This window comes from Ursus arctos, unplaced genomic scaffold (assembly GCF_023065955.2).
Source record: "Ursus arctos isolate Adak ecotype North America unplaced genomic scaffold, UrsArc2.0 scaffold_36, whole genome shotgun sequence".
In the NCBI taxonomy this organism is placed as follows: domain Eukaryota; kingdom Metazoa; phylum Chordata; class Mammalia; order Carnivora; family Ursidae; genus Ursus; species Ursus arctos.
The window spans coordinates 16792049-16811111 of NW_026623050.1; the positions used below are offsets into that span (position 1 = coordinate 16792049).

Genomic DNA, 19063 nt, shown 5'->3' on the forward strand with positions numbered 1-19063 from the left:
ATATTCTATTATTTGGCTCAGCTCTCCCCAGGCCCAGGTGAGGCTCACTAAATAATTAACGAATGAAGAATGCACGCGTGTGTGTGTGAATGAGACGCATAGAGTGTACTTTCTGTCTGTGAGGGCTTCCCGTCCAGTGAAAGAGAAGCCGTATCTTACAGCTAGAAGAGAATGCAGAACTTCCCTGGGCACATAATGGACAAATAGGGCCGTGTGTAGAAGATGGGTTGTATAGTAGGGCTAAGGGTAAGGGACAAGAGAGAGAAGTGTGATCAGCATCTTAGAAATAATCAGAGGGGAGCCGTGGAGGGCGTTGCAGGGGGAGAAGAGAAAGGCCTAGCCTGGAGGGACTGTTAGTGAGACTGCCCCTGGACGCCGGAGGGGACCCTGGCCAGATGCATGTCTGCAGGAGCCCACAGGGAGCCCCTGTGGGCTCTTGAGATGAAGAATCTGATGAAACCAGAGTATAGAGCTCTAGCCTAACCACTGTTTCCAGGAGACTGAAGTACCGGAGATAACCCTCGGTTTCTGACCTTAGCAGTGCTGAGAACAACAGTGGAATAGCTTGCAGCCAGCGTCTGATAGCATGGTTTGGGTCCTGGCTCTGCCGGTGGTAGCTGTGTGCCCTTGGGCAAGTTACTTAATCACTCTGTGCCAGTTTCCTCATCTGTAAAATGGGAACAATAGTAGTATCAACCTCATAAGGCCATCTAGAAGATTAAATGAGAAAGTTATATAGAGCTTGGAATAGGGCCTGACACGTAGTGAGTGCCCTATTGGTGTTAGCTATTGTTTCCAAAACTTGATTTTAACCCAGAGGGAAATGTAAGTTGAAATGCCTGTATTCATTTGAAAACATCAACTTAGATGTGGAGAGAAGAACTAAAGAGACTTAAATATGGTCGGTTTTGCAACTGGCATCTTCTATGAAGTTTGACATTCCATTGCCTCAAAACCAAGCATTTGCTTTTTCCCCATCTGTCTCTCGCTTCCTCACTAAGAGTTAATACTGCATCGCCTTCTTTAAAAATCGAATCCTCATGCAACAGAAATAAATGCCCTCCTCTTTATTCATCCCCATCTTGGGACCGGGTTTTTTATGACACCCCCTGGCCCCCTCTCGCAGCCCTGCCTCCGTCAGTGACAGATGGTTCCGTCAAAAATAAGCCATCCTCCCTCACCCCCTGCCGCGAGGATGCCGAAGCTGACCCCAGCAACATCACGCAACCCCCAACTCTAAAGCTGGTGAGACAGTTTGTTTTGAGTGGGCGCCCCTGGGGAAGGAAAATAGCAGAGAGCCACTCCTAGCACACGAGGCGGAGGAGCAGAATCCGGCCTTTCTTCTCTGCAGAATGCGCTGACTCGAAGCCTGCCGGGACTCACGGGGGACGCACTGTGCGGGGGGCCAGGATGCGCACAGTGTAACAGCGCTGCGCGGCGCCGCTGAGTCAGGCCAGGGGAAAAAGTGCCCCCCGCGGAACCTCCGGCGGTGAGTGGGATTAGGCGGTGCTGTACCTCCGACGTGCCACGGCCAGGGGGCCAGGGGGCCAGAGGGCCAGGGCACGGCCAAGGTGGGACGAGAGGAAACTGTCGGAGGCACCTGTCATGAGAGAAAGACAGACCCTATGGAGACAGAACACCCCCACCCTTCCTTAACAGAAGAGGAGAAAACGATCATGCGCGCCCCGCTCAGAGTCAAAATCCATTCTTCAGCAAAGGTCTTTAATATCTTTAGCGGCAGACTGTCACCCCTGTGGGGGCGGCAGGACCACAGCCGCCTCCCGGAATGAACGCTTTCCGGTCTCACACACGGCCTCCTGGAGAAAGCAAAGGCACACGAGGGAGGAATGGAGGGGAAATCGGATGCTGATGCAGAGGCTCTTTGTGACTAGAATAGACGCCTGAAAGAGAAGACCCGGAAGGAACTAGAAGACCCCCTTTCCCTGAGCGCGGCGCAATCTGGGTCCTGTGAAACCTGTAGAAGGTGTCAGTTCTCCCCGGCGCATCGCGTGGCCCGGCTCTATGGCAACGTTCTTGCCTCTTGTGTCCTTCGGATAATGTGCCCGATTGCCTGTTTAAAATCCCCACAAAAGGACGTCTTCCTAGGCAGAGGCCCCTGATTAAGGGCTCTTCTTGAGGGATGCGCCACTTTCCAGCAAGCTGTCCTCGCGACCGTGGGCAGGGGTGACCTGGGGCCGCTGCGAGGGAAGCCTGGCCCTCCCCGCACGCGCGGTTTGCCGTCTGCGTGACCGAGTCCACGCCGAGCACGCGCCCGCCACGGAGGGGCTGCCCCTGCTCCTGTGCACGGCCTCTCCCGCCGTGTCCCCAGCGCCTCCAGCCGCGCGCCACGCCCACCCGGCGCGGCCAAGGGCAGAGGCGGGAAGCCCGGGCTCTAAGCGCCCGCAGCGGCTGCAGGTCAGGGCTTTCACGAAGATGCGGTTTCTGTGGTTGGCTGAAGTCCAGCGAACACGCCTTTGTGCGCTGCGTTGTCTAACAGTGACCGGCACTTGAAGGTTCCTGAGCTCATTGCCGTCCTCCTGGGGGTGGTCCGCGCAGGGTCCCTTGAACTTGGAAGAGCAAATGCCATATGGAGTGTGTATCACTTCCCCGGCATAAAGGAAAGGTGCTAAGGGCTGCAGATGTAGGTTTGGGGGAATAACGCCTCTGAGGGCAGTACAGGGTTTCCAGTACGATCTATGATGGGATGTGTTAACCTCCCCACTGCGGACAGGGCTTGAGAAGAGCCAATCAGGTAGTGTAGAGAGGCTTCTAGGCTGCCACGGGAGGTTAATCTGAATGACCTCCAAGGTGCCTTCCAATCCCGAATTCTCGGATTCTCTTGGGACAGGGATTTTGGAATCTTGTGGGGTTGGTAGGAAGTGGGGATGCGGTGGGTGCAGATCTTAAAATCTGGAGTGTTTATCTGGAGGGAGGACAACTGGAGAGTGGGGACCAGCCAAGCTGATGGGCGTAAGAGAGGGGCTGTGGGCGGTCACTTAGCCAGAGCCTATAAGAAGGAACATGGGGTGGGGGTGGGCACCTGAGTGGCTCAGTCCAATAAGCATCTGACTCTTGGTTTCAGCTCAGGTCATGATCTCAGGGTTGTGAGATCAAGCCCCGCTTTGGGCTCCATGCTCACTGCAGAATCTGCTTGAGATTCTTTCCCTCTTCCTCTCTGTCCCCTTTTCCCCTCTTGTCTCTCTTAAATAAATAAATAAATAAATAAATAGTCTAAAAAAAAAAAAAAAAGAGGGGATCTCCGGGACCGGCAGGGTAATTAGAAAAGAAAATGGTTGGATCTTAAGCCCTCTTGGTTATAGAGGTTGAGAGGAACTAAAGGTCTGTTTGCACTAAAACATGCCTCTGGTTCTTCCCTGTTGCCTGAAATCTGTCACTTTGTGCAGTATCTCCAGGAAGCTGTTGTGAAAATGAGCATGTGGGCCCTGCAGATAGGGGACTGTGTTAATAGATTCATATCTGGCAATACCTCTGCCTGATATTAGGCAATCCCTTTCCTTCTCAGGGCCCCAGGGTCCCTGGGTGCTGAGAAGATCTAGTAGCTTTTTTATAGGTTCCATGAGATTTTCTACAAAACAATTGGCTATCTGCAAATAAAGATGATTTGAATCCATCCTTTCCAATCTTTTTTTTTTTTTAAAGAATTTATTTATTTATTCGACAGAGATAGAGACAGCCAGCGAGAGAGGGAACACAAGCAGGGGGAGTGGGAGAGGAAGAAGCAGGCTCACAGCGGAGGAGCCTGATGTGGGGCTCGATCCCATAACGCCGGGATCACACCCTGAGCCGAAGGCAGACGCTTAACCGCTGTGCCACCCAGGCGCCCCATCCTTTCCAATCTTTCTTTCTTTCTTTCTTTCTTTCTTTCTTTCTTTCTTTCTTTTTTTTCTTTATTGCACTAGCTGGGACCTCTGGTATTGTGTGAAATAAAAGAAATGAGTATTGATGCCCTTGCCTTGTTCCTGTTCTTAGGGAGAAATCAGTTAGTCTTTCATCACTAAGGATGAGGTTAGCAATTGGTATTTTTAGAGAGGCCCTTTTTCAGATTGAGGAGGTTTCTTTCTATTTTTTTCCTTGATGAGAATTTTTATTAAGAATGGGTGTTACATTTTACAAATGCCTTTTGTGCATCTGCTGAGAGGATACGATCCTTTTCTTTCTTAAATTGTTAATGGGCTACATGACATTCACTGAACGATTCAAATCGTGGACTCCATTCTGGCAGCAAAACCGCTTCCAGCTCTGCTTCATACTTCTGAAGCTGGTTTTTAGCCTTAGTTATAATGGACCCACAGCAGCATTGACTCTTGGGCTAATTTAGCCTCAGTACTGAGACAAGACTTCCAAGAACTTTACCCAATATCGTCCTATCATTTTCTGAGATCTCTCTGCTTTGACTGGTGGGAATGAAGCCCTTTCCCTGGGCAAGCACGGGGAGTTGTACAGGGAACTTCCTATTTGTTCTTGCTCTGCCTTGCAGAGATGCACCCTGCAGACCCAAGGAGAGCCCTCTGAAGTTCTCCAGAGCTCCGTCTTTACAACCTCCTTCTGTCTCATGAAACCTAGCCCCCTCTATCTCCCCAGACTCTGGTTCTTGTCTCCTCACCTCGGGGAAATTGCGAGGCTCTATTCGGGCACCACTCCCTTTGCTGCTGTCTGGAAACTACCTGCCAGCAGGGACCAGAGCAATCGTATCATGCACCTAGTTTGCTTCCTTCCTCCCAGAGATCAGAATGCTGTGCGGTCCATGATCCCTGCTGAGAGGGGCCATTGCCCAGACTCTTGCCCGTGTCTAGCCGAGAGGGGCAGGTCCGCCATCCCTGCAGTTATGGCTCCCCGGGAACAGAGGCAGACAGTCCGCCCGCTGCGGATTTTGTTTGCACTATCACCATCCCTCTTAACGCTGTGCTACAGCAACTTTACCCATTGTGCTCTTTTTTTTTTTTTTAAAGATTTTATTTATTTATTTGATAGAGAGAGACAGCCAGCGAGGGAGGGAACACAAGCAGGGGGAGTGGGAGAGGAAGAAGCAGGCTCCTAGTGGAGGAGCCAGATGTGGGGCTCGATCCCGGAACGCCAGGATCACGCCCTGAGCAGAAGGCAGACGCTTAACGACTGCGCCACCCAGGCGCCCCCCATTGTGCTCTTTTGATGAAGAACATTTTGCACTGGAATGCACAGAGAGCATGGAATCAGATCTCTGCTGCTCACTTGGTGGCCTCAGTGATGAGCACTGCAAGCCTGAGCTGCAGCTTCCCTACAATGAGAGTTAGGATGACTGAGCGGCCCACCACCCCATATGTTGTGAGGAAGGGACCCAGAAGGCAGCGGACAACACCCACCCTTCAGGGCGCCGCACAGACCCCTCTGCGCGCTCCATCCTCCCAGGGTGGCAGACTTTGGATCAGGCCTTACCTTCCTTCTGCTCTTGCTGTGATTGCCCCTTTTCTGGTTCATTCCTCTCTCCAACCTGTTGGGCCAGCCAAAGGTCCCTAAAATATTCAGAAGAACCACCTGGGAATACTAGTCTTTAATGAGTTTATATCATGCTGCTGTCCTCAAATGGTCACAAATGTTAGGTATTTGGTTGTTCACCCTAAAAGGACAACGTACAATATTACAACGTGGTATACCAGAATTTCTTGCATTACAGGCTAATAAATCATTTTCCTCCCCTTAGGGCTGCCTGGAGCCACAGGAACTCCAGGGGAGAAGGGAGACCCTGGTGAGCTGGGCTTGACTGGAAATGAGGGCCCAGCAGGGCCAAAGGGTGACAAAGGAGACAAAGGGGACGTGTCCAATGATGTGGTCCCCACAGGTAAGCAGCTGGCACTCGGGCTCTCTCAGATGAACAGGCCCAGAACCCGGCCTGGTTTTTAGCAGAAAGGCTGCTTGGGTCTTCTCTCCTTACCTGCTCTCTGTGCCCATCTGCTTTGCAGCATGTTTTAGAGTTAGGTGCTTTCAAAAAGGAGAAAACCATGCATGTTATCCCAATGTTGGCGAGACCAAATCTGAGATCCAAGCATAAGTAGTTTAGATAACTCCAGTCTCAACATCATGGTTAGATTGAATGAGGATGAAGGGGACTTCCTTTTTTCAAATATCTCTTAAGTCTAGCACAGTCTAGAACAAGACAAGTAAGCAAGCAACTTAAGATACTTCCGGGGACAAGTGACAGAAATCTCAGGCATTTTCTTCACAGTCCGGGTAGGGTCATCTTCAGATCTTTATCCTAAGCCTTGTGACATGGAATTGGAGCAGACATGGGTTACTGATCTCCTTTTTCTGATTTCCAGCCCAGGTTCAGAGCAGACAGTGGGCACCTGGGAGGGGTGAGGGGGGGAGAGGCACAGCAAACCACAGAAAGACATGGTGGAAAGAGTAGGTGACAGCTGATGGTCATGGAGGAGGAAGAGGCAGAAGAACTTTATAACCACAGTACTTCAGAGGACTTATATCATAAAAACATAACTCTCCTTATGTATTCAATAAATATTTGTGAATGTCAAAGAACACCATTTATGGATTCAAGACTTTGCTAGTAGCTGGGACTATGAAGATGAGAGTGAGTGAGACAGGACATCTGTCCTGAAGAAGCTAGGATGATAAGTCAAGAGCAAGGACCTTGAAGCAGTCGCCCATCTAGCCCATCTAGCCACTCAAAATGTGTTGAGCACCTACTGTTTGCCAGGTACCGTGCTAAGCCCAAAGCTCAAATTATGTTTCGCACGTTTTGTTTCTTAAACAGGGAGGTTGCTATGCAAAATACAGAAAATTTAAGAAAGGATTTGACAGGATCAAATATAGGTGAATATACTGTGAAAATATGAGATCATGTTCCACTTCGGTTATATGGGAATCCGCACATGCCAGATACCACACTCTCCTACAGTACCTAGCAAGTGAGGGCTGCCCACAAGCTATGCAGAAAAGCAACCGCCCTGAGTTTATCCCAATTCCAGACACTGGGCAGAGCTGAGTGTCCCCTGGCCAGACAGCAAACGAGGCATATGAGGATGGCTCATGTCTGCCCTGCCGTCAGATCTCTGCCCCTTTCAGAGTGGGCTTGGACCTGCCGCTAGCATCTGTGACCCTGGCTTGCCCATTCTAGAGAGACTGGAAAGGCTTATTTGGTCTGGCCAAGAAGAGGCAGCTAGTAAGACCTGAGATCACCAGTCAGCTTAGGACAGGAGGGTAGAACCAAAGGGCTAAATGGTCCAGCCTCGTGGCATCCATGATGGGTCCAGACAGGAGCACCTGCAAAGGACTGTACCCACGCACACTGGCCATCGAAAGTGAGTGCACTCACTCCACTGACCTCAGGGGCTCCTCACAGGGCAAGACAGGGAGGATGAGACTCAGTCTGGAAAGGAAGAAACAGGCTCAGAGGGTTCAGCTGCCTGCCCAAGGTCACAGGCTGGGCAGGCTCCCCTGAGGAGGCTTTCAAAAATCCAGACGACCAGTCTCCCCACCATTTTGATCTAATTGTTCTGGTGGGATCCCAGCATTAGCATCGTATTACAGCTCCTTAGGTGACTCTAGTAAGCAGTCAAGGTTGAGATCCTTCCACATGGCCAGGGAAATAAGCATGAGCTTTGTCGCGAGACACACCTGAGGTTGAGTTCCAGGCCTGTTCCCAGCTGTGAGCTTGGGCAAAGCACTGAACTTCCCCAAGATCAGGCCACTGAAGGGCTACTAGCACCATCTCACAGAATGGGTGGGGAGAACAACGGGGAGGAGATTTGTAAAATTCTTAGCACAGTTCCCAGCACAGAGTTGGAACGCAGCGCCGGCTGTGGGTGCTTCCTCAACTTTGCACGGACGAGCGCTAGAATGCAGTCAGGTCTGGGAAGGGGGAGCCCAGCCATCCTCCCTGGAGCTGCTCATTCTCCTTTCCCCTGGGAGAAACCCATCTCTGTTTATGGTTCTTGAACAAATCTCTCTCCCCACCCCCTTCTCTCTCACCAGGTGCCAAAGGTGACCAAGGCCCGCCTGGCCCCGCCGGACCCCCGGGCCCTCCAGGTCCTCCAGGACCACCCGGAAGCAGAAGACCTAAAGGCCCTCGGCAGCCAAACATGCTCAATGGCCAGTGTGCAGGTCACCAGCCCCTCCCAGGGAACCCACCTCTTTGGCTAATGATCCCAAACTCTCAGGCTTCACCCAGGCTTTGCAACCAGATTTTTTAAACAGAGGGTGGAGATTTTGCCTAAAGTGAGAGATTCCCCCTTGCTCCAGGCTGGTGGGCTGCTTGAGCACTCTGCCCTGGGGGTGAGAAATTGTAGCAGGTTTAGAACTGGGCCTCCCATACCCTCCCCTCCCTACCTCCCCCCCCCCCCCCCCCCCCCGTTTATCCCGACTATTCCTCTTCCTTGCCAAACCCACCATCCCTCTCCCCTGAAACAGTCTCAAAGGCTAAGCCATTTGCTCTGGGAGCATGAAGGGCTTGGCTGATGCCGGCGAGACACAGTACTACGGTTCTGCGCTCACCACCGCTAAGCTCTGCGTGCTAACCATGTGCGGGGTACGGTGCTAAGTGCTTAGTTTGTTGGAGGCTCCCAGCGGTGCCACAATATGGGAATCGATAGTGCCACCAACCTACAGATCCCAACTGAAACGCCAAGGAGCCCTGTAGCTTGCCCAAGGGCACTCAGTCAGTAGGTGACAGAGCTGGGATTCACGCCTGCCTGCCTCTAAAGCTCTGCTCTTCGAGCATCTTCCTTTCAGAGATGGAAATTCACACTTTGAGACTAAGCCAACCAAGGGCAAGGGACGCCTGATCTCTGGAAGGCCAGGAGGACTTGTTTGTGGGCCAATTGGTGACAGAGGTGGCCATGGGACTGAAAGCTAATTACAAATGAAGGGCCATCGTAACGAGAAATATTTCTAAGGTGATGCTAGAACTTCTCCCCAGGGAGGTGACCTGGGACCTACTCACCTGCTGAGGCCATGAGAAGGCACAACTTGATGCCATGACTTCAGTGGCAAACAGAGAGGAGGAGCCTGCCTGGAGTTTCTTCCACTCTTGCTGTGGATTTCACGGCCACTTCCCTAAATGCTCTTTCGTTCTGTTTAGTGCCCTCTTCTTTTGGGAAGACAGTGTGGGGGGCACACTCAGCAGTCAGAGTGGGCGAATCTGTGCTCTCAAAGATGTCACCCCCCACCCCCCAGTCAGTGGAGCCTGATTATGATTCTGCCCGGCGCTCAGCACCACCCCCTCCTTTAGCGCCAGCTCTTTGCTGAGCTGCCCTCCCACAATGACCCAAGCGGGAACCTTCGCCCGGGAGAAGGGAGGGGAGTCTGAGCTGAGCGTTTGCAGAGTCCCAGTTTGCCATAGGCTGTGTCAGCCAGCACACGGGTGCTTGCAGAAGGACCCGCCCCTGCCTCGCCCTCCGACTAAGAGGCTGGTCAGCAGGGGCTGGGCCTCAGGGTTGTGAAAACTGCTTGAAATGAGAGGCCGTAATCTTCCACGCTGCCTTCTAGAAATGAGTGCTCGGTTGCCAGGCATCCTGCATCTGAACGTGGCCTTCTCTCCTCCTCCAATTCCATTTCTTTAAGCCCCCACCTGCCCCCGCAGGTTTAGAAGCAGGTTGGTACAACATGAATTAATGAGAGCCTTTTCTTCAGACTAAGAACAGGAGGGTCTCTCTGTCCCTTTCCTGCGCAAAACCCACGTTCCTTAACAGAAACTCCAGATGAAACTCCGAGGCAGCAGGATTGCATGTGGGGGAGTGATAACACTGTCCCCAGGACTGCTCTCAGCAGGGGACAGGAGGACTTCAGGGAAACACAGGCTCATCCCGCTTTTAGAAAGAAGCTTAGAGTACAGGGGGTCCTGCCCTTTATTTTACTGATAAAGAAACCTGTGAGCTTCCCTTGGAACAATGGAGGTGCCCCTAGCTCCTAACTAGCAGGTCATTTGAACCTCTCAGAATTGGTCTAGGCAAGTGGGCTGAAGTCCAGAAAGCTTGATTTGCCCCATCCTGCCCCAGACCAGGTCCTTCTCCCCAGTCCACTCCCTCTGTCTTCACACTGGCTGGCTTCCTCCCTTCTGTCCTGCTTCTGCCAACCCTGGACACCTCTTCGCCAAAGGTCTGAATTAAGCCCATCTGTTAAAGGGAACAATTGCAACCCAGGTAGGATGAGGGATAGCCTCAAACTAACTGTGAATCAGCCACCTGTTGAGGACCTGCATGTCCTACCGACCTTCAAGCAGACGCGGGTGGGAAATGGTGGAGGGGAGCTCAGACATCTCCGGGCTCCTTCTTCCTCTGTGGTTCCTCCCTTTGGCAGTCCAGGAAGACAAGATAAAGGGGGCCACCCTGTCATGAGGTCCCATCAGCTTCCCTGAAGGTATAAATCCTTCCAGGAAAATGCAATCCATGATAGCGATACCACCTGGCCAGAGGGGCCAGGAAAGTGTCAGTACGGCTCTCCCCTCCCCCACCCCAGAATGCTGAGGGCTTGAACAGGCCACTTTTTCCCTTTGACTGACATTCTCTTGGGATTGCATTATTTTAGCAACTGTGATTATGGAAAGCTTGCTGGGAACTCCCCAAGCGGAGGGTGGGGGTGGAGTGGGGTGGGGGGAATTGGAAGTATTTGACTTGTTGCTTATAAGCAAGCAACCAAAAAATGCGGTGGGCCTATTGTAAGGGACGCTTATAGGACTAGAGCCTGGAGTGAAGTGGGGAAAGCGCCCGTTAGGAAGTTACAGGACTCTCACCGCAGTGCCTGCACGCGCTCTGATTGCTGTCGTCGTTGTAGGTGAGACATGCGTTACACCGAACGATGGCACCTTGGTTGGAAAAGCTGATGAGAAGGTCGGGGATCACCATTCTCCACCAGCAGGTACATGGAGCAAAGCGTCTTGTTTTGAAATTCAGAAATTGGATGCCTTAAAGTCCTAGCTGGTAGATGAGTGATTTTCCTTTCTCTTCCTTTGGTAGAATCCATGATCGCTTCCATCGGAAGTCCAACCCAAGTCCTGAAAGTTAAAGAGACATTTGGAACGTGGATAAGAGAGTCTGCGCACAAGAGTGATGAGCGGATCTGGGTGACTGAACACTTCTCAGGTACCTTCCCTTGGCAAGGAGGCAGATCTGTGCGGGGGCTGTGCCCTCCATTGGGTGCCTGCCTGCAGGCTCTTTCTATGTCTGTGTGTCTGAAACACCTGCCGACCGGTGTCACAGAACTGCTCTTTGTTTCCAAAGCACGAATGCATGGGCAGCACACTTTTTCTCAGTTGGGGATTTCTCACTGGGGATGAGCCTTGCAGTTCAGGTCACTGGGGCAGGACCAGGGTGCTCCCAGTGTAGCTTATCCAGTTTCAGGCAAAGGATCCAGAAGGAAACAAATAGCATTATGACGACAGCCTTATAAGCCCAAAACCATAACATGGAAGAAATGTCAAATTCTTGTGCACTGTCCATCTTTCTTGAAGGAGGGCACTTTTGGCCATTTTTCTTAGAGATCTGTTGGACAGGGAGCCCAGGGAGAAGGTGAAGTGCCTACTTGCAGGCATACTGCCTTGAAGCATGACTCTGATTGCACGGTCCCAGAGAGACGTGGTCAGGGATGGCCAGCGGTGGTAGCAGTAGCCTCGTTCCAGAAGGGGTCTGGCCACACTCACTGGTCAGAGCGATTGCTGAGACACTGCTTCATCTCATCAGGGTTCAGTGACGGCCCAGCTTAGCATCTGAGAAGGACTCTGGCTCAGAAGGAAAGAGGAACACTCAGCAGTGGCAGGAGCAGGCAGAGGGGATCGCAGAAGCGCCAAGGGTTCGCTGATCCCAGGACAAGCCTCTGTCAGTCTGATAGAAGAGGTTATAAACAATCCAGAGTGGTCTGGGAGGGAGCCATACAGTTGTCCTGGGAGGGGCAAAGCCAACTCTGTGGCTTCTACCTTTGAAGGACGGTTCAGGAATCCAGAGAAGAGAACTGGCCTTTGTATCTGGGAGTCTGAGACTCCAACGTGGACACGGACTCTTGCAAGACACTTCGCTCTCAACTTTCGTCCTTTAAACTCCCTCCCGACTAACTCCTGTGCCTTTCCCTGGCTTCTCCCCTGCAGGCATCAGGGTGAAGGAGTTCAAAGACCAGCCCTCACTGCTGAATGGCAGTTACACACTCGTGCACCTGCCGTATTATTTCCATGGCTGCGGGCATGCCGTTCACAACAACTCGCTCTACTACCACAAAGGAGGCTCCAACACCATAGTGAGGTGAGGCGTTCAGGCCACAGATGCCCTCCTCACGCATCCCAGACAGCACCTGTGTGGTGCTTTCGTTATCTGAGAGCTGCCTAAGGGTAGGGACCATGGTTCCTTCATCTTTCTGCCCCAGAGCCTGGCACACAGGGGTCGGTCAGGGTTTGCTGACTGAATGAACCACAGGACACAGTGAGTGAGCCCCATAACCCAGCCCCAGCCTGGGGTCTGCATGCTGCTGGTGGGGACACCAGGAGTAGGGTCAGAACCAGAGAGAAGTAGATCTGGAGTAATAAGGGCTGCAGCTTTCTTATCTTTTGAAAAAAGAGGCAGGCAGAACCTAGCACTCCCCTGTCAGGAAGGCATCACTTGTATTCTGAAAAACTTGGGGTGTGAAGAATTTCATGTCGCAGCTCAGATCACTGAAGACTGAAGACTGAAGACAGGGCAAAGTCGGGCACCTTCGTGTTTAGATTGATCTGTCATCCCGATGGAGCCCTGGCCAGGCCACCTCTCCTCCCCTTCGCTCCCCCAGGGGGGAGGGAGGTGGCCGTCTGGGTAGACTGAGCCAAGTCTTCCTGGCTCCCCAAAAGAACTGCTAAATTCTGTCTTTGTGGCTGAAGAAGACATCAAGTTCTGGGTTTTAGAGACAGAAGCAGGTCATCTTGGGCAAATCAGGAAAGCAGCGAACTCGGTCAGGTTCCAGCTTTGCCTACTCACTCCGTGGCCTTGGACAAGACGCCACCTCCTGTGGTCTGCAGGTCCTCAGTAAAAATGAGAGGATGGACCAGGGCCCCTGCAGCCCTCCAGCGGGAGTCCGATCTGAAATAATGCCAGTATGATGAAAGCTATGGTCCTAGTCATTCCAAACAAGAGATAAGGATCTGGGGGAAAACTGGGTCCCTCTTCTCCCACCTTCCCCCCTCCCCTCGATGAGGCCCAGCCACAACAACCTTGTTGGCATTGGAGTGTGGGTTAGGCTGGGGACACACGTTAGTTGGGGCTGGAAGCATCCCCCCCTTTCCCGGCCCCCCCATCATTGCAACATCTCCCTGTCTGCCTCATTTGGAGAGTCTTGTGCTAACAGAAAACAGCAACCAACCCCCCTCCTGTGTAGAAGCCAGCACTCCCCAGACGCACTCCTTCCTGTGCCCTTTCTCCTCATGTGTTTCTCCTCCTTGTTGCCCCCGGGCTGTGTTTACCTAGGGGTGAGGGTGGTGAGGGAGTTCTGGGGTGAATGAGCCCCAGAAAGAGGATCAGCCACTCCAAGAAAGAGTGGCTTCAAACGAAGCTTAGCCCGTGTGATGTGCTGCTTAGGACTGTCCTGCAGCCCTGCTCTCCGCCAGCCGCAGGTGGCGGGGCAGGGGGCAGGCTGGAATTAGACCCCGTTTCTCCTGCGAAGGAGGTGTGCTTTTTTGAGAAACGCAGCCGCCAGGCACCAATACCAGAGCACTGGCAGTCCTGACCTCCAGGCATTCGGAGAAGCCCGTGAGCTGAGCTGGGCAGGCGGGCTCTTCTCCAGCCCTCGCTTGCCTCTGGCTTCTTCTCACGCTTGCTCCAGGGTTTCCTAATTGGCCTCCAGCTTGTGAGGCTCCAGCCACAGTCCCACTGTCCCCGTTTCTTCTGCTGCTCAATGGCACCCTCTTGTGTTCTTCTTTTCTTTTAGCCTAACGTTTCCGAATTTTCATTCCTGGAGTTAGGTAACCTTTGGATCACTATCAGCTTTTTCGATCTGGTCTGGGCGTGGAGTCTGCATAAGCAGACAGCCTCCAGGAGCCGAGGGCAGGGGGAGTCCACGCCGCAGGTCAAGTTACCGAATCACTTTCCTGATGAGAACATTGACTTCACCACACTGACTTTGCTACATCTCTTCTCGGCGGGCGATTTCCCGCTTCATTTAGACTGCTGTGACATGTTCATCTTAAAAACTCCAGCACGGGGGCGCCTGGGTGGCACAGCGGTTAAGCGTCTGCCTTCGGCTCAGGGCGTGATCCCGGCGTCATGGGATCGAGCCCCACATCAGGCTCCTCCGGTATGAGCCTGCTTCTTCCTCTCCCACTCCCCCTGCTTGTGTTCCCCCTCTCGCTGGCTGTCTCTGTCTCTGTCAAATAAATAAATAAAATCTTTAAAAAAAAAAAAAAAAACAACTCCAGCAGGGGTAGAGGAAGAACCCGCAAACTTGCAGTTAGAAAACTTAAATTCAAACTCTGGCTACTTACGTTCCCGGGCCAGTCACCTCTCCTTTCTCATTTGTATAATGCAAAGACTGGACTAGATCATTTTTAAGGCCACCTGCAGGTCTAAGAATCGTAGGGCATTTCAGGAGGTTAGCAAACACCTGAGGAGTCATGAGGGTAAGGAACGTTTCCAGGGTCACGTGGCTCGCAGGCGGCCACTCACATGTAGCGACCGTCCTTGACATCCTTGATGCACAGAGCCTTGTGGGTAGACCACTAGTATGGGCAAGACCTAGAACTTAGAAATGCAGAGTCCCAGGCCCCACCCAGTTTAACAGAGGATAGTCACGAACAAAACCACCCTTGTCCACAGAAACGCTGACTCATATCTGCCTTCTTCCACATTTCAGATTTGATTTTGGCCAGGAAACCTCCCGAACTCTGAAGCTTGAAAATGCCCTGTATTTTGATCGAAAATACCTCTTTGCAAATTCCAAGACGTACTTCAATATAGCTGTGGATGAAAAGGGGCTTTGGGTTATCTATGCTTCAAGTGTGGACGGCTCGAGCATTCTTGTCGCCCCGTTGGATGAGAGGACATTCTCGGTGGGACAGCACGTCAATACCACGTACCCCAGAGCCAAGGCCGGCAACGCCTTCATTGCCCGGGGGGTCCTTTATGTCACAGACACCAAAGATATGAGGATAACATTTGCTTTTGATTTGTTAGGAGGGAGACAGATCAATGCTAACTTTGATTTAAGAACTTCCCAGTCTGTTCTTGCCATGTTATCATACAATATGAGAGACCAGCATTTATATTCGTGGGAAGATGGCCATTTAATGCTTTACCCTGTGCAGTTTTTGTCATCTCCATTAAACCAGTGAGGAGAGGCACCTGTTCCCCTCAGAAACTTCCAGATGTTCTCTGGCATCATTTAATCCCCAACATAAAACTTGTCTTTAGGGTAACCAGGTACTCGGCTGTCATAATCTCATGATATGAGTGTTGATGTGGTCAGGGAACCCCCTTGAAGTTCAGATTCCTGAGGAGAAAATAGCAAAGACTAAGCCAAAATGGCTGAGATTGGGTGGTTTCTCCACAGACTAGCTGGGCGAGTTACCCCTCCCTCTTCGGGCCTTGTTTTCCTGACCGGTAATATGAAAGGGCTGGCGAAGAGGACTGGCAAGAATCCCTCTACCTGTGGGAAACTGTGGTTCTTGGCTGTTGCTGCTGTCACGACTGTTATACATTTGGTTTTGGTTTTGGGGCGTTTGGCCACGTGCTGAGCAAATGTACCTCCGCGTTTCTAAGCCCAATTAGCTGAGCAGTGAATTCCTGAGCACTGACTTGTTTTCAGTGCCTTGGGAAGCCTCATGGACCCTTTCAGGCTGCGGAGGGACCAGAGTGCCCTTTTTTTATCACCTTTCTCTGCCTCCACACCTGCCACCCCAGCACCAGAATGACCATTATCCTCAGCTCCTGATTGCTGCTCCAGGATTAGCAAAAGCCAGGCACAGCCGCATGCTCGGCTTTGCTAGTGAAACAGACACAGGCCCTTGCAGGCTCCCATCCATCTCTGATAGTGCTGATTTGCAGCTGTGGATAAACGCCGACTCCTTGGGTCACCCTGGCGGCTTCTTCCCCAGCGACGCCTCTGCGCTCAGAGAAGTAAATATTGTGTAAGTAGGCATGAACCCGGCTAGACCACGGGAAGCCCTTGGCAGTTTGCGGGAGAGGCACCGTATGTGGCTATTACCTAGAGCGGGGACGGACAGACTATGGCCCTGAGGCCAAGCATGCCCACTGCTGGTTCCTGTAAGTTGTACTGGGACACAGTTACACCCATTTGCGCACGTATCCTAGTTTCTGACTACTTTTGCTGTCCAATAGCAGAACTGAGTCGTTGCAAAAGAGTCGAGTAGGGGCCCGCAAAGGCCCTAAAACCCTTACCCTCTAGCCCTTTACAGCCAAAGCTTGCCGACCCCTGAGCTAGGATATAAAGTGAACCTGACTGTTGGAAGGCTTATTCACCAGGGGCAGTTTATTATGTTTTGTTTGGTTCCACACTAAGAAGGAACGATTTATATGGTTTGGGTGTTTGGTCGAGGGGAAGGGTGAGAACAGCATAAAATGAAGCGGCCCTCCCCAAAGCAGTTCCTAAACTGTTCTTTCCCTAATATAGGTTTACAGGATGTGATGGGGTCCCCTTGGACGCCAGGAGAAAAATCCAGCTTAACTTGCACCTGAATGCCCTTAAGTATATATTTTCTGCCATATCTGTTCTTTAGACATTCTGCAGCCTGGGGTCCAGGCAGGGCTGCTAAGAGGAGAGCGGAATCTGGAAAATTACTGGGGTCTTACAGCCAGAAAGGGGACCTAGGGATTTTTCATCCATTTGCCTTCACTGAATTCATGTGTGTGTGGGAGGAGAGCAATGCCCTCGGGCGTTTTTCCCCGTGAGTTCCCATTCATACTCAGTGGCCCTGCGTTCTGGCTTCATGCCTTATTAATAGAAGCATTTTAAAAATTAGGGGCCATACAGATTTGAATATTTAAATCCCCCTAACCCCTAAAAACACTTAGGCAGCTACTGGGGACTGTTGCTGTATTCTCAAAATAGCCAATATTTGAAACTTTTTCTCCACTTTTCTATCAGACTGATTGTAGTCATGTCAGCATAGCTTTGAAAAAAAAATACTTTTCAGATTCATGTTTAAGATCAATATATCTAATGAATACTAGTCTTCTTTTAAAGTATTTAAATATATGCATTGCTGTTTCTGGACACAGGGGACCTGGATATGAATATAGTTTCATAGTAATAGTATATTAGTAATAGTAACATATACAATACTAATTGTATATCTGGTAGCAACCAAAAAAGGTTATTGACTTAGTAGTACTCCTTTTAGAGCAAATTTTTTAGAAACCTCCGTCTTGATATCTGAGCTATCCTGGCTCCCTTAATTGTGGGGATGGAATCATAATACTTCTAGAAAAGCTCATTCTGGGATTTTATTTTTCCCATGGCAGAGTACTACCAGGACAACGGAGTCTGACTGAGGTATAATGTGTAATGTTATAATATGGTTGAAAGTCTGTCTTCATGGAGGAGAGATTTTTTTAAGATTTGGAAAACTTCAAGAATTAAGATTTTACTCAGTCTTGCCTGCAAGCACTAGTCTATTAAAAAAAAAAAGTTTGGGCTCCCTGATAAAAAAGAACATACAACCTAATGTTTCAAAGCCAAGATATCATTTTAGAAGTTTACACTGTCATTTATAATCAAAGTTGTTTTAGAGCACTTTCCAAATATCTGCACTTCTGATGTCAGAATCAAAGCAGAGAATGCTCCAATTCTTCTTTAATCTAAAGCAGATAGCTTTCCCCTGGAAAGTAAATAACACCGTCCTCCCAACCTCAACTGTAGGCCGGACCCTATTTCAAAGCATTTTCCTCTCAAACTGATAACGTGCCCTGTTGAAGCCGTGCAGTTAGGGTCTCAGTGTATCACTAAGCACAGGTGTTAGGACAGAGAAACAGATCTGGGGTGAAAGTTTTAAAATGAGGTGTTCTGGTCTTTGCTTCGCGCCCCCCCCACCCTGCCACCATAGTCCTATTACCTTCAAGGTTGTAAAGTGAAGGGTCAAATGAGACCCTACGATGCTTGAAGAGCCAGGAGTCCTTTCCCAAGTGCAAGACGACATGTAGGCTGTGACTATTTGATGTCAAACCATCTGGGGAAGTACGTGACGGGGCTTTTCAGTGTTCAGTCCGCTGCTGTGACCGGTGGAGGGCGCTATTCAAAACCATGACTTCCAGGCTGTGACCACAGATCTGAACCGTTCTGAGCAATGAGTGAATCATGGTGAATGGATCTTTTTTGGTTGTCATTTATTTGACGTTAGTCAGTAAAATAATCCCTGCTGAATACAATCAGGTGTTGAAACAAGTGTATTCTGTTTTTTCTCTCCTGTTAATTTACATGTCACATTTAAAAGGAGAAGGTAACCACCAAAAACAATACTGTTGAAGAATGACATTGGTTGCTCCTCTGTTGAAACTCCTGCAATTTGCTAACTCCTTCTGAAAACTGAAAAGTCATTGCTATGGACTGTGTGTTCTTTATAGGAAAACATGAAAGCTGTAAAACTATAATTGCAACTATATAAATGCAATGAAGATCTGCTAACTTATTGGCATAGGCAAAGCAACTTGAAAAGAGGATCACCTTTTGGCCTAAAAATAAAAAAGGACAGATTTTTAAAAATTGACTTTGTGTGGATTGGGGCAGGTATCTTCATCCCTCGGCGCCTCCGTTTCATCCGTAAAATGTCTAACAGTATTCTTACCTCCTTGCATTTTTCTATGTGAAATGAGAAATGCTGTGAAAATTGTACAATTCTGGAGAAATGATTGTTGTTACTTTTATAGTTCATATCTGCGGAGAATCAGAGTGACCCTGTTGTTCTCACAGCCTGATTCAGGGGCTGCAGAGAGGGGTCGGGACCACAGCCGGCATCATGGTTTCTGTCCGCTGGCCTGTTCGATTAGGTAGTTGACACTTCATACCAGCACTAAGCAAAAAAGGGTTCTTAGTTCTAAAATAAATTTATGATAAAACTGGCCCAAATAATGAAAAATACTGTTTGAAAACC

At 50.4% G+C, this 19063-nt stretch overlaps 1 protein-coding gene and 1 long non-coding RNA gene across 4 annotated transcripts in view; one reads left to right on the plus strand and one right to left on the minus strand.

Annotated features, from left to right (window-relative positions):
* The window catches only part of GLDN (gliomedin), a 63495-nt gene extending 44820 nt beyond the window's left edge, over positions 1-18675 (plus strand). Inside the window, exons 5-10 of the mRNA XM_026518474.4 lie at positions 5699-5836; positions 7987-8115; positions 10783-10866; positions 10965-11090; positions 12089-12239; positions 14812-18675. Coding sequence (XP_026374259.2) covers positions 5699-5836; positions 7987-8115; positions 10783-10866; positions 10965-11090; positions 12089-12239; positions 14812-15289 — 1106 coding nt within the window. The 3' untranslated portion in view covers positions 15290-18675. The remainder of the gene's footprint in view (positions 1-5698; positions 5837-7986; positions 8116-10782; positions 10867-10964; positions 11091-12088; positions 12240-14811) is intronic.
* LOC125282776 (uncharacterized) lies at positions 4995-9323 on the minus strand. Of its 3 annotated transcripts, none has more exons than XR_008957090.1 (4): positions 8954-9323; positions 8143-8280; positions 5434-5614; positions 4995-5186 (listed from the first exon to the last, which is right to left on the minus strand). It is a non-coding gene; the product is annotated as an uncharacterized LOC125282776 (long non-coding RNA). The 3 variants fall into 3 exon arrangements; XR_008957089.1 differs by having other exon boundaries at positions 4995-5275; positions 5434-5510; positions 8954-9314; XR_007190050.2 differs by having other exon boundaries at positions 5434-5510; positions 8954-9313.
* Positions 18676-19063: the final 388 nt, after the last annotated feature.